Genomic DNA, 16,500 nt, shown 5'->3' with positions numbered 1-16,500 from the left:
GATACCAGTTGCTCTTGGGCCAATTGGGTGCGACCAAGGCTACTTGTCCCTTGAAGGATCTCAGTTTGTCTAGGACTTTCAGTAAAAGGTTCACCGGGGGAAAGAGATAAATCCTTTCCCAGATGTCCCAATTCTGTGACATGGCGTCTGTGGCGTAAGCCTGAGGGTCTAGATTGGGAGCCACATATACTCTCAATTTGTGGTTGGACTCCGTGGCGAAGAGGTCTACTTGGAGACCGGGAACCCGAGAGAGAATCCACCGGAATGACTTTAGATCGAGTGACCATTCCGATTCTAGAGGGGAGGTCCGGGACAAGGCGTCTGCCATTATGTTCCGGACTCCCGCCAGGTGGACAGCTGAAAGATGCCAACGGTTCGAGGCTGCTAGGGAGAATATGGCTACTAGAACATGGTTCAGGGGCCCTGATTTTGACCCGCCTCTGTTGAGGCAGCGGACCACCACTTCGCTGTCGAGGACCAGACGAAGGTGTTGTCTCTTGGGTGGAGCGAGACGTTTCAGGGTTAGAAGAACTGCCATGGCCTCCAGCACATTGATGTGAAATTGGCGGAATAAGGGAGACCAAAGACCTTGAACTTTCCTGAGCTGAGAATAGCCGCCCCAACCTGATAGGGATGCGTCCGTGTGAATGGTTAGCTTCGGAGGCGCAAACCGAAGGGGAACTGACTTTGACAGATTGTTGGCTCTTGTCCAAGGAAGAAGTCTCTCCCGTAGAATGGGAGGAAGGCGGACTTTCCTGTCCCGGAGCTTCAGGTTCGCCCTCGAACGCCAGATACGGTTGATATCTTTCAATTTTGCCTTCAGAAGTAGATCCGTCACTGAGGCAAATTGAAGGGACCCCAGAATCCTCTCTTGGAGTCGTCTGGAATTTACTTTGTCTTTGAGAAAGCGTTTGGTGTTCCTCGCAATCTCTAACCTCTTGGGTTTGGGAAGACACAGAGAATGAGATATAAGGTCCCATTGCAGGCCGAGCCAATGGAACTTTGATTTCGGAAGAAGACGGGACTTCTTGAAGTTGATCTGGAAGCCTAGAGATTGAAGATATTGGATGACTCTGTGAGTGGCTTTTAGGCAATTTTGGGAGGTGTCTGACCAAATGAGCCAGTCGTCCAGATAGGCTACTACTTGAATCCCCTGATTTCTGAGTTCCTGAACAGCGACTTCTGCTAACTTTGTGAAGATCCTTGGGGCGATGTTGAGCCCGAAAGGCATCACCTTGAAGGAGTAATTTTTGTCCCCTAGGCGGAAGCCTAGATACGGACGGAAGTGTCTCGCTATCGGGACGTGATAATAGGCGTCTGTAAGATCGATAGAGGTGGTGACGGCCCCACGGGGAAGTAAGGTCCGCACCTGCGAGACGGTAAGCATTCGAAACTTGTCGCATTGAATGGACAAGTTGAGAAGGGATAGGTCTAGAATCACTCTTCTCTTGTCCGAATCCTTCTTCGGGACACTGAACAGCCGACCCTGAAACTTCAGGTGTTTCGTTTCTTGTATGGCGTTCTTTTGTAACAGATCCTGGACGAATTCGACTAGGTCCGGAGTGGAATGTTGATGAAATTTGTTCGGAGGAGGAGGCCCTTGAATCCAACTCCACCCCAGTCCCTTGGAGATGATACTGAAAGCCCAGGAACTGAACCTCCATTTGTTGCGGAAGGCATAAAGCCTCCCCCCTACCTGCTGCACCTCAGTATTGGCTTGAGGAGTTGCCTCCACGTCCGCCTCGGAAGTTCTTTCCCTTGCGAAAAGATTTTCCTCTACCCCTGTTCTGGTTTGAACCACGGTGGTAGCCTCTACCTCTGTTATAACTCTGGGAAGAGCTATGAGCCTCATAAGACTGGTTAAAGGCAGGAGAGGTGGTGGAGGCACCGGAAAGCTGGCTCTTAGGGAGCAGAACGGTGACATAGTCATCCGAAGGAGCCTGAGAGGTAGAAGGCTGCGCAGGAGCAACGGGAGATGGAGGAAGAGGCAGTCGGAAATTGGATGAACTACTCTGCTGTTGCCTGAAATGGGTGGAGGTATACGGGCGGAGCTTCTTCCTACCCCGGGCTTGGTAATTTGCGGGGTCATATTTCCGTTTAGGAGTCAAACCCCAACGGGCTTTAAGGCTCTGATTGACTCTAGTGGCCTCAGCCAAGACTTCCTCCACAAGGTCCTCAGGGAAGAGATTTGAACCCCAGCAGGAGGACCGGATAAGCTTAATAGGCTCGTGCCTAATAGTCGCCTCAGCCAGGACGTGCTTGCGACACCTACGTTTGGCAATAGCGAAGTCATAAAGGTCATAATACAATGACTGCAACGTAGCCTTATTGAGAGACTTAAAGATACTCTCAGTATCATAAGTCAAGGCTATCGACTCCGTGGAGGTGGCCAAGTTCAGAGTTCGGCCAACACGTAGGCGGGAATCATACTCCTGTTTAATGAGGGATTCCGGGAGACGGGGAAGCCGCTCACTAAACATAACTGAGGCACAGTCCGCTGATAGCTTGCCAGAGGTAAAAGTGGTATGGACATTGTCCCAACACTCAATGCCAGAAGGAAGAAGGAGGGAGATCGGATCCACCTCTCGGATGGGAGGCAAGGGCTTCTCCTCCAGAGCATATTGGAAAGCCAGCTCTGCTACCTTATTGACGCATGGAGTCACGGTGTTTTTATCCATTAAAAACATTGTGAAGGAACTCTTATACGGCGTCAACATGGTGTTGGTGCAACCAATGTCGTTCAAAAACCTAGCCCAAACAGATTGGGCTTGTTCTTTTGGGTAGATGACGGTCTCTTTGGGGACCTTATCTAGCCGAACCAGAGCTTCCTCGGTAAGCCTGGCATAACCATGAAATGGAAATGCGAGACCAGGAGGAAAGAATTCAAAGTCCTCTAGAGGACGAGTGCCAAGACCCTCCAAAGTTAACATTCCGTCTGAGAACGGAGAATGAAGAGCCATGCGCCAAGGATTATTCTTGGAAAACGGCGGGAGCTTAGAGGCATCCGGGATGAGAGAGCTTTGGACTCGCTCCGGAGCACCTTGCTCTAATGCCCCAAGTCTCTGACCGATGTTAGAGAACATCGTGTCCATCTTGGCCTGCATTTCCGACACCAACTTAGCTTGCATCTCCGACACAATGCGAAGCATGGCTGATTCGGAAAGGCCCGGGCTAGGAGCAGGAGTGGCGGATTGTACTCCCGGGTCGTGAGACTTAGAGGAGGAGCCGGAAGCCTTAGATGACGGGTTTGTATTCAGCTTAGAACTACGGGAAGCCTTGTGAGGCTTACGAGCTTTAGGTAAGGTTCTAGATGTAGACTTATCCTTGGGGGGAACCGGGTGTGAACGTTGAGACGAATCACGGTCCCCAGAAAAACCATGAAAGGAAGAGCGATCAGAAGAAGAAGAAAGAGCGGGGCTGAGGATAGGAATCTCAGCGCCGGTACCACCTGCCTCACTTACCACCCTACCTGCGTCCGGGTCATCCAATAACATGGGTTCGACGTCCAGGTTCATGGAAGCAACATTGTCTTCCAGATCTCCGGGGGCATCCGACGGATCTTGATCTTGATCAGTAAACCCCGCTATGGTGGCATCAATGTGGGCAATGATGGGAGCTGCAACATGCCTAGCCACAGCGGCTGAAGACTTGGCGTTAGGGTAGACCATGGCACAATAGTCTTCGGATAGGACGTAAGGCTGCTTGGATTTCACGTTTCGGGCAAAACCACCAACCCACACTTTCAGTGTGGCCCGAGCCGCAGACTTTTGCTCCGGGGATGCCTGAAATAATAGTGGGAATTATAAAAAGGCAGACTCCCAGTGGTCCTTCAAGACCATAGAAATCTTACTAAATAGTGTATGTATACCAAAAAAGGTAAGATAAATAAGAAGGCAACATAGCCAACAGGACTCACCGAGTCAGATCCAAGGGTGGTGATGAGGTCAAAACAGACCATGCAGTTATCAGGGTGCCAGACCACGATGTCCTCCAGCTGAACCCCGCAAAGGGCGTGAGACCGACATACGGTATGCCCACAAGGCTGATGTAGAACAGCCGCACAGGCCGTCGTCTGACAATGCACCATCTATAAAAAGAATAGTATATGAGAAACTGCAATTCTCTTAAGTAGGGGCGGGTCCGGAGGACCCGGGACTAACATAAGTCTAACTTAAGACTAGAACTTAACTGTAATACTCTTAAGTAGGGGCGGGTCCGGAGGACCCGGGCCTAAACATAAGTCTAACTTAAGACTAGAGTATAGTTATCCATTCCGGTCGAGCCGGGAGCATAAAAAAGGATGCAACAAAGGATTAAGACACATAGTGTCTGATTTCCCGGGGCGGGGTTAAGCTCCGGGCCGGGAAATAAAAGTATATCCATAAACCAATTCATATAGGAACTCTGAGATAGTAATCTGTCATATATATAATCATATATAATTATAGGAACTGTTATAAATTAATAGGGGGGCGGAACTGTAGATAAGAACCGCCAACCGAACCCGGAGGGTTTCGTATAACATAATAAAAGTGTGATAAGTGAATATAAAATAGGGTGCACCGGGATCCAACTCTGTTGACCGGTGGCCAACCAGTCTAGACAGAGACGAACCCGCCGTGACACCCGGAGGACAAAGTCCATACACACTGAACTACCCCCTCTAAAAGGAGGGAAGGCAACGGTCCCCTAGGGGAGGGGGGAGAGAAGCCTAGCCGCCCACCTAGCGAGAGGGGGAGCTTGGGGAAGGATCACGTGATACGGAGCAGCAGGGCTACCAACTGACGATCCCCAACCAGACAGATCAAACGGAGTAATAGCACAAATATTCATTATAATAGTAATAGCGTTGAAAAATTATATAAATATACACATAAAAAATTTTAGGGCAAGGCATGCAACATAATAAATAAATCACAAAGGACACACCTGATGACTTATAAAATAAAATTGCCGCCTAGTAACGAAGGTCGGCAAGCCATAACGATACGTAACTGATATCGGCCCTAAAAATGAACCACGAGGGTTCTAAACGCTAAATAATGAATATCCACAATAACAAATAATCATTTAAATAATAATAAAAATAATACACATAGTAACACCGCGAGTGAAACTAAAAGCTCTCAAAACAGGAGTACCAACTGTAAGCGAAGTCGAGCAAGATCGGTATGAACAAAGAGAATAAACTCCTATAATTTAAATATTAAACGATCTAGAATGCTCAAAACACAGCAAAACATAGCTTGGTACTTAACTTAGACGGTGTCTCCTGGGAAACCGACGAAGAAGCCATAATCCAGTGGAAAAAAGCGAATTATGAGAGCACAACAAAAAAGCGGGTTACAACACAAGCGTGCTAAAAGGAGTTGGGTTCTGAGCGGATGCAGAGTTGGTGGTGCCGAGTGAGGTTGAACGGCTCTCCTCTATTGGGGTCTTTGTCGTGGATGAATGTAAATAGTGCGGGACCTCTGGATTATACGCCCAATTTTATACCGACACCAATAGGTGAGCGAGCTAGTTAACCTAGCACTCCTTTACATTTTTTCTCTGGTATATTTAGCAGTAAATTACCTAAGAATAAGTGCTAAATGGAGCTTATTCACTGGGCGGCACAGGTTCGAGCCCAGAAAACCTCTGTTAGCAAGGTGTTGTTTATAATGGCATACAGCTTTAAATGGCTTCACTGACACAGGTGCTGGTCATTGCCTCAAGGTTTATACATCTATCCATCCGTCCAACTAGCATACTGTATAATAAGAACAAACTAAGGTTGAATTGGTGGTTTGCAAGTGTTTTATTAAGACAAAGTAATAGGCTTAATGAGGAAGTATAGAATAATGTGTGCTGTAAACAGTATACAGAATATATATTAGGGAAGATAGAGCTACTGTGTTATAATTCTATTTATTGTTTTGCAGTGTAGAATGCAAGTGCTTCACAAGTTTCAAACATGTCTGTAACAACAAGTTATCCCATAGAAAGTGAGCAGAGGAATTCTTTTGAGGAGCATCCCAACTTGAAGGTACAGTAATTGTTATATTTACATAAGCAATATTGATGCTTTCATCTGTCATGACCTTCAGTTGCATGTTCCACATATAACAATGGGACTATGAAATTTATACTGTTCCTTTGCGTTATGGGTTGGACATCGGTAATATTGCTGAACACTAGAAGTAAAATGAGAAACTAATAAAATTAGAGTTAACTAACCTGTCATATTATCTTTATTCCATTTAATAATTATCTTTGATAAGAAAATCAAAATGTTTTTTTTCCTGTTATGTGTATATATGAGTATATATGTATATACTATATATGTATCTGTATATGTGTACTTTTATATAATTATAAACAGTATGTATAAGTATATACACCCTAAATATATACTGTATACATTATACATAAACACTATATATATATATATATATATATATATATATATATATATATATATATATATATATATATATATATATATAATATATATATATATATATATATATATATATTATATATATATATATATATATATATATATATATGAATAAATAAATAAATAAATAAATAATGCACCAAACCTCCTCCATGCTGCAGTTTATTTCTTGAAAACTCTTCACTGTACAGTTTTCTCAGAAGTAGGAATTTTTCATAAGGCTTGTAAGACATTCTATTAATAGCAGCCAGAGGGTCTTCTGCTAATAGATTGTATCAATATCAGTTCTGTGTTTTTAGTTTAAAAGTAAAAACTTAATTATCTGCTACCAAAACCAATATCAGTTTCATTATTAAATTCACAAGGTATGTATCTAAAATATGCAAAAGGGGTTTTCTCTTCTGTCAGTTAAGTGTTTATAGATGTTTGTCTACTTTAGTTTTGCCTAGTTTTGTTTTGATATTGTTCCTAACAATGTGATTAGATACCGTTTGTTCCATTGTTATTGGTAAGCCCACGGGTGAAAATTAAATTACACGGAATTTGAATGTTGTTATAAGGAATTTGAGGTTCTTCGGGTTAAGTCTCTAAATGAAGTTTATTTCACGTATAAAACTAATTCTTTTTAGCTTTAGTTTTAGCAAGAAAAAGGACTTAGTTACAGACTCTGTATTATTAATGAGATTTAACCATAAGGGTGCTTTATTTACTCTTTTACCAAGTTTCAGTAGATTAGTGAATAAACATTTCAGAGTGAAGAGCATATTTTATAGTTTATTTATTACTCCCTTAAAGGAGGTTTTGAGAATTGAGAGAGATGTAAACTTTTTGTTAAAAATCTGTTATTCTAATATGACTGTAGTACATGAGCTGATCATCTTTTAATGAAAAGCTTCAACTAGAAAAAATAGTCATTTTGGCATGACAAATGTTCCAGCTCAGAGGAGGTCTGGAAACAGTAATTTGAGCAGTCATGTAAACATCTTCCAGCAGCAGCATCTTTGATTTTCATTAATTTTTCAGTTGTAGCCTCAGCATGCTGCAGTTATTTTTTGTTGTTAAATTTTCTGTCTGTAGTTTCGTATATCAGAATCTCCTTCATTGCCTGAACTGGAGTTTTTAAGGCTCCAAATACTTTATATGAGCTTATTCCTCCTTCGGGGATTCAGGCTATACCAGTTCCTGTGCAGAAAATGAGCTGGTTTTGACTTATAGTTTTGCCTCCGGATATGTCTTGCTAATCAATTTTTTAGTGCATGTAGGTTACCTGTTTTTGAAGAGTCAGTCAGTACTGTATTAAACTCTTTTTAGAGAAGGAATGTTTCTGAATTGGAACTTGTCTTTCAGGTGAAACTTGTTTCCCAGATTTAAACATGTAAACACATTACATTAGAATAGTATCCACTATGAATTTTATCAAAAATGTATCCTTGGAAAAAGTTTTAAATCCCACACAGTGGTGTTGTGCTTTTCACAATGCCAATCATTATTCAAGAAATGATTTGTGTAATTTTGATGAGTATTAGATCTTCAGTTTAGTAGTGACAGCAATGAGATTAGGTAATTTTCTGTTGGAATTTTTAACTTTGAAGGATAGTTAGTGTATAAGGAATTGGGCACTTTAGGTTAAAGTTCACAAATTAAGGTTTCCAGTTAAGTACAAATTTAATTTTAGTAATGTAGGACTAGGTTTAGGTTATCTTTATCAGTCGCTATCCTTGTTTGGACAAGATTTTGAAAGTTGGTTGTTTGTACTGTACAGTGGTATGATTTAATTGGTACCAAATTTGCATCAAAGGTGAAATGGCCTTTTATAAGTTTGGTTTTGTAAAGTTGATTTGTGTTTGACCTTATTATTGGCTGTTTTCTCAATATTGTATGCATTGTCAGTATTATGTTGTATTTTTCACCCAAGTTGTTTATACATATTGTACAAAGAGTTAGTATTGTTCAAAGTTATCCAATCAATTTAGAAAAATAGTTTCATGGTTTTGAAAATACTTCATTATAATCACTTCTCATTACAGAAAATGCTCCCTCCTGATTATGATTATTATTTTGAGAGCTATGAAGAATGTGAGCCACTTGAGGGAGAAGAACGTTTCACGGCAAGTTTCCGAATTGGACAAGGAGCTGCAACAAAGGATCATGTGAGAGAATGGATTAATGCATTTTGTTGCCATTCTTTGTCTACGTATAGGATAGATCGAACATACCCTGGAGCGACAACATGGTATATGTATAGGGTAAAGTATTTTTTTTCATATTTGGGTAAAGATGTTAGCATGGCAACATTTATTGAGTATGAATTATGCGTGATTGGTCTTTTTTTCATCATTAGTCAGCAGCACATGTAATCTTGAATGTGTACGCCAAATAACTGCCCCATTTTAGTATTTTTTATCCCTATTATTACTTCTACCATTATATTGAGAAAAGACTAAGCTCTTCTAATCCCAAATATTTTAGAAGTGAAAACTTTTTGAAAGAATATGGCTATTACAGAAAGAAATTCTGTGGATAATTTATACACAAATTAATTATATAATAAAACCTGAAGGAATGATGCTTTGTTTTTAGATGCGTACTATATATTTAACAGACAATTATAGGTATCTCCATATCTTATAAAAGTTTTTGTAACTAATAGGCTAGTTTAGATTCTTTATGAATAAAGATTATGTTTTGTCCATACCAGAATAAGCAATGACCCTGCATGAGTGTGCTAAGTTCCTCAAAAATAGATTGTAAGGCAGTAAATGAAATGAGAACAAAGAGATAGTGTTGATATGATGGGATGTGATTGCAACCACTCAAAAATTAAATTAAAGATTTAATTAGAAAAAAATAAAATAGAATTCCCCTAAAGAAAATTTGATAATCAACACTTCTTGTCATTCCGGGAAAACACTGATTGCTCCCCTTACCAATCAGCAAGATCAATATTTGGATCTTTGGCTTATGCTAGTAGATCAGCTCAGGTCCCAAACTACCTGGAAGAAACTCCTACAGAAGTTGCATATCCACGAGTTCCACTGAGGTTCAGGTATCCATTGCTTACATATCCATTTTCTCCAGGAACTTTACCCGGGGCCCCATACAGTTTTCTTCTAGAAGGTTCCGCATAACATGTTAGAATGAAGATATCCTTTTAGTTTCTGCAGCTTCAAAATAGGTCAGGGAGTTGTATCCACTCTTTTTGGGCTCAAGCCATGTCGTCCTGATGGAAGTTCCTCTAAGGTAGCTTCCTAGGGTATATTACAACTACGGCGATATTCCCAGAGAATTTACCTTAAGGTACCCAGAATTCTAACTCCTGGAGCAAATATCCCTAATAAAAGAATCAGGGATATCGCAAAATATCAGCGGACGTATTCTTGACACGCCACATGGCAATCTGTACCCCGAACAGAGTTAACACTTCGTAGGGGTCAAATGGCAAGAAAACGAAAACGATAAGAAAGGGGGGAGCCGTTCATAAGGCCTCTCTCCTCCCCGTTTTGTAAGCGTGCCCTGCGCCGCTCACGGCGCCATCTGTATTCCTTTTTGCGTAGCTATACAACTCGGTGTTTTCCCTGTGTTTCTACCAAATATCTTGGATTTACTCAAGCTAATATGCTTTCTCCAACTTCTTCTGCTTCCGATAAGTTGAGTACCATTTCTTTTATGTATAAATGTAGGCTCTTGGTAAAAATTAAAGTAATTAAAAGTTATTTTTGATACAAGAGCTGTTGCCTGCTGGAGGCGTCCTGGACGCTGTCGCTCGCTAGACAGGATTTATTTGGTTAGCCAGAGCGACGTTCCCAGCCCCCTTTTCGCTTTAATAAAATTATCTGCTTAGCTTATTTAGGAATACTTTTATGATGCTGTAGTATAGCGCCTTGGCGAAGGATTTGCCTAGGCTGGCCTACGCTAGACCTTGTAGCCTAGTCGTTTGGCCCTTGTACTTCCTGCATGATATTTAGTCTTCCAAGTGTGGTTATTTAAATTTTATTGAAGCGTTAGGCAACGTTATACATATAAGTTTATGCTGAGAGTTTTCCAAGATGGTATTTGAGTGAGTTTCGGTGATTTAGGCAATCGATTCTCCCAGTGCCTAGGCTAGGTTGTCTTAGGCTATTGATATGTTTTCTTGTTCCCCCCATTTGCTCCCTTCTCTTCGGGGAAGGCGCGCAAACCCTTTCCCTCTGCTTAAGCCTGGGGCTTAACCCTAGTGGTTTATTTGAATTAATTTTCGATATAACTATTTTGGGGTGGTACTGTACCTTCCTGTTCCAGCTTGTCTGGTTCAAAGAGGGACAGTACAGCAGTGTTTTAAGTCTGAGTCTGTGTTGGTCTGGCTTGGGGTAGAGCCTCCCTCGCTGTCTGACACAGACATAGGAGGTTTAGCCTCCTTCGGGCACTCTTGAAGGTTTCTGTAGCTATGATCCCTTCGTTCGGTGACCCTTCAGACTTGTCCTTGTTGCTGTTCCGGGTGCGGGGTGTGTCCCTTTCCCTGGAATAGCAATACCTTCCTTGCATTGGTTATAGGGAGGCAGCAAGTATTGCCGGCCTCCCTCCCCGGATTCCCCCCTAGGCTGAGATGGGCTTTCTTGGCCGTGGGTGATCCTTAACCAGTGCAAGGTTGGACAGGACCCTCTTGTCCCTTCCCTTCTGTCCTTCCCGTAATGTCCTTAGTGTCTGCCTTCCTACATCCGTACCTAGTATAGGTTAAGATGGGGAGCTGACTTGGTTCCCTGCTGGCCGGCAGAGTGTGCCGGCCGGCAGAGGACCTGTTACCTTGAGTGCTGCCCGGTCCTCCCTTGGTCCCTCATCCACTCCTGTCTGTAGATCTAGTGAGCAGTGGTTAAGAAGCCTGAATTAGATTCTCCCCTTCCTTTCAGCACTCTTTCGGGTGTTGGGCGTTGAGGTAGTATAGCCTCTTAGCCCGGCACCAGAATAACATTCTGTTTTCTTCTTGTGTGTTGTACTCTGCCGACTGCCGGCCTAAGTGGCCGGCAGTCGGGTAGTTGGTGTTCTCTAGTTCTCTTGCTGCCGGCCGGCGATGGCTACATGCCTTTGCCGGCTGGTCTCCTCGCTCATCTGCCGGCCGCTATGAGTGGTGGCCGGCAGCCGGGCGCTACCTAGCGTGGCTGCCGGCCGGCATGGGTTGTTTACCTCTGCCGGCCGGCCTTTACCTCGCCCTGTCTGCTGGCCACTGGGAGTGGTGGTCGACAGCCGGGCGCCACCTAGTGTAGCTGCAGGCCGGCAGTCACTGCCGGCCGGCACAGACATCGGAACTAGAGTTCTGCCACCTTAGAGTTCTTAAGTCGCATACTTGAGATCTACCTGTGGGGGGGGTGCCGGCCGGCACGCCACCCCATGTACTATATCAGTACTCCCCTGTATAGTAGGTTGGCCAAGGCACCAGCCGCCCGTTGAAATACTACCGCCAGAGAGTTATGGGGTCCTTTGACTGGCCAGACAGTACTACGTTGGATCCTTCTCTTTGGTTACGGTTCTTTCTCTTTGCCTACACATACGCCGAATAGTCTGGCCTATTCTTAACAGATTCTCCTCTGTCCTCACACACCTGACAACACTGAGGTTACTAAACAATTCTTCTTCGCTCAAGGGGTTAACTACTGCACTGTATTTGTTCTGTGGCTACTTTCCTCTTAGTAAGGGTAGAAGAGACTCTTTAGCTATGGTAAGCAGCTCTTCTAGGAGAAGGACACTCCAAAATCAAACCATTGTTCTCTAGTCTTGGGTAGTGCCATAGCCTCTGTACCATGGTCTTCCACTGTCTTGGGTTAGAGTTCTCTTGCTTGAGGGTACAATCAGGCACACTATTCTATTTAATTTCTCTTCCTCTTTTTTGTTAAAGTTTTCATAGTTTATATAGGAAATATTTATTTTAATGTTACTCTTCTTAAAATATTTTATATTTCCTTCTTTCCTTTCCTTACTGGGCTATTTTCCCTGTTGGGGCCCCTGGGCTTATAGCATTTTGCTTTTCCAGCTAGGGTTGTAGCTTAGCAAATAATAATAATAATAATAATAATAGTATATACTGTGGGGAGAGACTATGATATAGTAGGTTACAACACTGTATTTCTAGCATGCTTGCGTTGCCTTGTGCAGTCACTTGGTGTTGCCTTACAGGGATGGAAAGAGAGTTCTTTCTGTCTTTAACCAGTATGTTAAAGTCTCACCTTAGGTGTGAGCTACACCTATTTCCCTTGGGAAACATTTACTTTGGTTATTCTAGCAGAGACTAACCATTTGATTTTAATTGCTGGAAGGCTACTGCAAGTGACTGTGTGGGAAACACAAGTGTGTGTCTTTTCTTTAAACTTTGTACATGCTTGTATATACATGTGAATTGAAATTCACCTGATATTCATGCAGCAACAATCGGCTTTGCCTCCGGTGCCCCAGGTGGTAGCCCAGGCCCCGACCACCTTCCAATGGGTGCCCCAGGCCGTGTCCTCGCCATCCCCGGCATTCAACCCAGTGTTCGAAGGGCAGTCTACCACCTTTCGAGCAAAGCCCAGAGGAGCAGCCAGAGGCTCGTCTAGACGCCCCTCAAGAGGAAAGGGATTCAGAGGTGGTCGCGGCCAAGGAGGCAAGACTGCAGGGCAGCAGTCAAAGTGAAGTGTTGCCGGTAGGAGGGAGACTACAGTACTTTCGGGATCGTTGGACCTTCGATCCCTGGGCCCACAGCCTGCTCAGAAATGGACTGGGTTGGAGCTGGTACAGCACTCCGCCCCCGTGCCCTCGATTTTTCCAACACTCCACCCCCGTTTTGGAGGAGTACATTCAAGAACTGTTGGAGAAAAAGGTGATCCGGAGGGTAAAGTCCATCAAGTTCCAAGGGAGGCTGTTTTGTGTTCCCAAGAAAGACTCGGGGAAACTCAGAGTCATTCTGGACTTGTCGCCACTCAACAAGTTCATAGTGAACCACAAGTTCAAGATGTTAACGTTGCAACACATAAGGGCCTTACTGCCCAAGAGGGCATTTACCGTCTCCATCGACTTGTCAGACGCCTATTGGCATGTACCAATCAGTCGCCGTCTCTCCCCCTACCTAGGATTCAAGCTACAACGAAGACTTTACGCCTTCAGAGCAATGCCTTTCGGGCTAAACATAGCCCCAAGGATCTTCACGAAGCTTGCGAACGCAGCGCTCAAACAGTTACGCCTAAAAGGGATCCAGGTGGTAGCCTACCTGGACGATTGGCTGGTGTGGGCAGCATCCAGGGCGGAATGCTTGCAGGCTTTCCTACAGGTGATTCAGTTCCTAGAGTATCTAGGATTCAAGATCAACAGAAAGAAGTCTTGTCTTTCTCCATCTCAGAGGTTCCAGTGGTTGGGAATTCACTGGGACCTAGTGTCACACCGATTCTCCATCCCGATGTCGAAAAGGAAGGAGATAGCGGGGCCTGTCAAGAGACTTCTAGATTCCGAGGGGATATCAAGACGCGAACAAGAGAGGGTTTTGGGCTCTCTTCAGTTTGCGTCGGTAACAGACCCGGTGCTAAGAGCACAGCTAAAGGATGCAGCCGGGGTTTGGAGAAGCTTTGCATCAAACGCGCGAAGGGACTTGAGGAGACCGGTTCCGCTTCGGCTACGTTCTCTTCTCAGACCGTGGTCTCAGGCCAGTCGTCTAAAGAGGTCGATACCTCTTCAGCCACCTCCCCCGTCAGTGACGATTCACACAGACGCTTCAAAGGAAGGGTGGGGAGGTCACTCTCATCGGAAAAAGGTCCAAGGGACCTGGTCCAAGCTATTCGGGACCTTTCACATAAACTTTCTAGAAGCTATGGCAGTACTTCTTACCCTGAGGAAAGTTTCGCCGCGTCACTCGATCCACATAAGGTTGGTACTGGACAGCGAGGTGGTTGTGAAATGTCTGAATCGGCAGGGATCGAGATCCCCACCTCTCAACCAGGTGATGTTGGCCATATTCCGACTGGCGGAGAAGAAGAAGTGGCACCTGTCGGCAGTTCACCTTCAAGGAGTCCGCAATGTGACAGCGGAAGCTCTATCCAGGGTTACACCGGTAGAGTCGGAATGGTCCCTAGACGCAGGATCATTCTCCTTCATCTCGAGTCAAGTCCCAGAACTGCAGATAGATCTCTTCGCGACGAAGGACAAGAAGAAGTTGCCGCAATATGTGTCCCCGTACGAGGACCCCTTGGCGGAAGCAGTGGACGCGATGTCCCTCGATTGGAACAGATGGTCCAGGATCTACCTGTTCCCCCCTCACAACCTTCTGTTGAGGGTCCTCAACAAGCTGAGGTCCTTCAAGGGAGTAGCAGCGATAGTGGCCCACAAGTGGCCGAACAGCGTGTGGTTCCCTCTGGCTCTGGAACTACAACTGAAGTTTCTGCCACTCCCGGACCCAGTTCTGTCCCAGCGAGTCCAGAAGTCGACTGTCTACGCTTCATTACAGAAAACCCGGACCCTGCAGCTCATGATTTTCTCTCCCTAGCGGTGAAGAAGCGGTTCGGGATCTCGAAAGACAGCATCGACTTCCTGGAGGAATATAAGTGCAAGTCTACTAGAAGGCAGTACGAGTCTGCTTGGAAAAAATGGGTGGCCTTTGTCAAAGAGAAGAATCTGCATGAGATCTCGACGGATTTCTGCCTGTCCTTCTTCATCCACCTCCACGGACAGGGGCTGGCAGCTAACACGATTTCTACATGTAAGTCTGCTTTGACAAGGCCCATTCTGTACGCCTTCCAAGTAGACCTCGCTAACGAAATCTTTAACAAGATCCCGAAGGCCTGCGCCAGACTTAGACCTTCAGCTCCTCCAAAGCCTATTTCATGGTCTTTAGATAAAGTCCTTCATTTCGCCTCATTACTGAATAATGAGGAGTGTGCACTGAAGGATTTGACTCAAAAGGTTATCTTCCTTTTTGCACTCGCGTCTGGGGCCAGAGTTAGTGAGATTGTAGCCCTCTCGAGAGATGAGGGCCGCGTTCAGTTCCTGGATGGGGGAGAGCTGAACCTGTTTCCGGACCCTACGTTTCTCGCTAAGAACGAGTTGCCCACCAACAGGTGGGGTCCCTGGAGAATCTGCCCTCTGAAAGAAGATGCATCTCTATGTCCTGTAGAATGCCTAAAGGGCTATCTTCGTAGAACTTCAGACTTCCATGGGGGTCAACTGTTCAGAGGAGAAACATCGGGCTCGAATTTATCTTTGAAACAACTCAGGGCGAAAATTACATACTTTATTCGCAGAGCGGATCCCGACAGTTCACCCACAGGTCATGATCCGAGGAAAGTTGCTTCATCCTTAAACTTCTTTAACTTTATGGATTTTGAACACCTTCGTTCATATACTGGCTGGAAGTCTTCCAGGGTGTTCTTTCGCCACTATGCTAAGCAAGTGGAGCAGCTAAAGAGGTCTGTGGTAGCAGTTGGTTGCGTCGTTAACCCTGCTGTTTAACTCTGCGAGGAACAGTGGATTTAATTGGGACTATTAATTCCAGGGTGAGTGTATAGTTATATGCGGTGCTATAACTGGGAGTGAGGGCACCGGGTGCCCACAGTGACTGTTCCGTCTTTAAGGTGAATTTAGCATAAGTACAGACATGTGTGCCGAGCGTTTTTGACGCTAATGTCAGTGGCTAGTAACATGGACTTTTAACTTTGATACCTTGGTGCGTGAAAAGTGGCTCTAATGTTTTCTTTCAGATAAACATATATCTGGTTATCACCGTACTTGTGAAAATTTATTGGTTATCCACCTATCATATGTGTATAATTGTGGTAACCATGTCTATTTATTGTTTGTCAATAAACTTGTTCTCGGGAACCTTGCGTCTCCTTCACCTGTGTCAATTTCTTATCAGTTATTGAGCATTCAGCTTATGTACGTTAATCGGGGATATCTATAATAGCCTGTTCCTTGATGCAAGCCTTGTTGCATTGGTTTATACTTTTCTTAGTGTAAAGGGCTCCATCCTTCTCAGAGGACGGTAGCGGCAGCAAGTTTATTCTTACACAGATATAAACCTTTTGTCCAACTCAGTTTCGACCATGGGTTGGTCGGTATTTCCTTTTGACGCT

The 16,500-nt window shown here is 44.4% G+C and overlaps 1 protein-coding gene across 2 annotated transcripts in view; it reads left to right on the top strand.

The window, feature by feature from the left end:
* Positions 1–16,500, top strand: part of sol (small optic lobes) — a 362,901-nt gene that overhangs the window by 18,898 nt on the left and 327,503 nt on the right. The window contains exons 4-5 of one of the 2 annotated variants that reach the window (XM_068380123.1): positions 5,922–6,025; positions 8,467–8,685. In XM_068380123.1, coding sequence (XP_068236224.1) covers positions 5,954–6,025; positions 8,467–8,685 — 291 coding nt within the window. In that variant the 5' untranslated portion in view covers positions 5,922–5,953. Of the gene's footprint in view, positions 1–5,921; positions 6,026–8,466; positions 8,686–16,500 lie in introns of those variants that run through there. The other variant, XM_068380131.1, reaches the window with a different exon arrangement.

Source organism: Palaemon carinicauda, chromosome 1 (assembly GCF_036898095.1).
Source record: "Palaemon carinicauda isolate YSFRI2023 chromosome 1, ASM3689809v2, whole genome shotgun sequence".
Classification (NCBI taxonomy): domain Eukaryota; kingdom Metazoa; phylum Arthropoda; class Malacostraca; order Decapoda; family Palaemonidae; genus Palaemon; species Palaemon carinicauda.
Note: the sequence above shows the minus strand (reverse complement) of the source record. Positions and strands in the feature narration are given on the sequence as shown.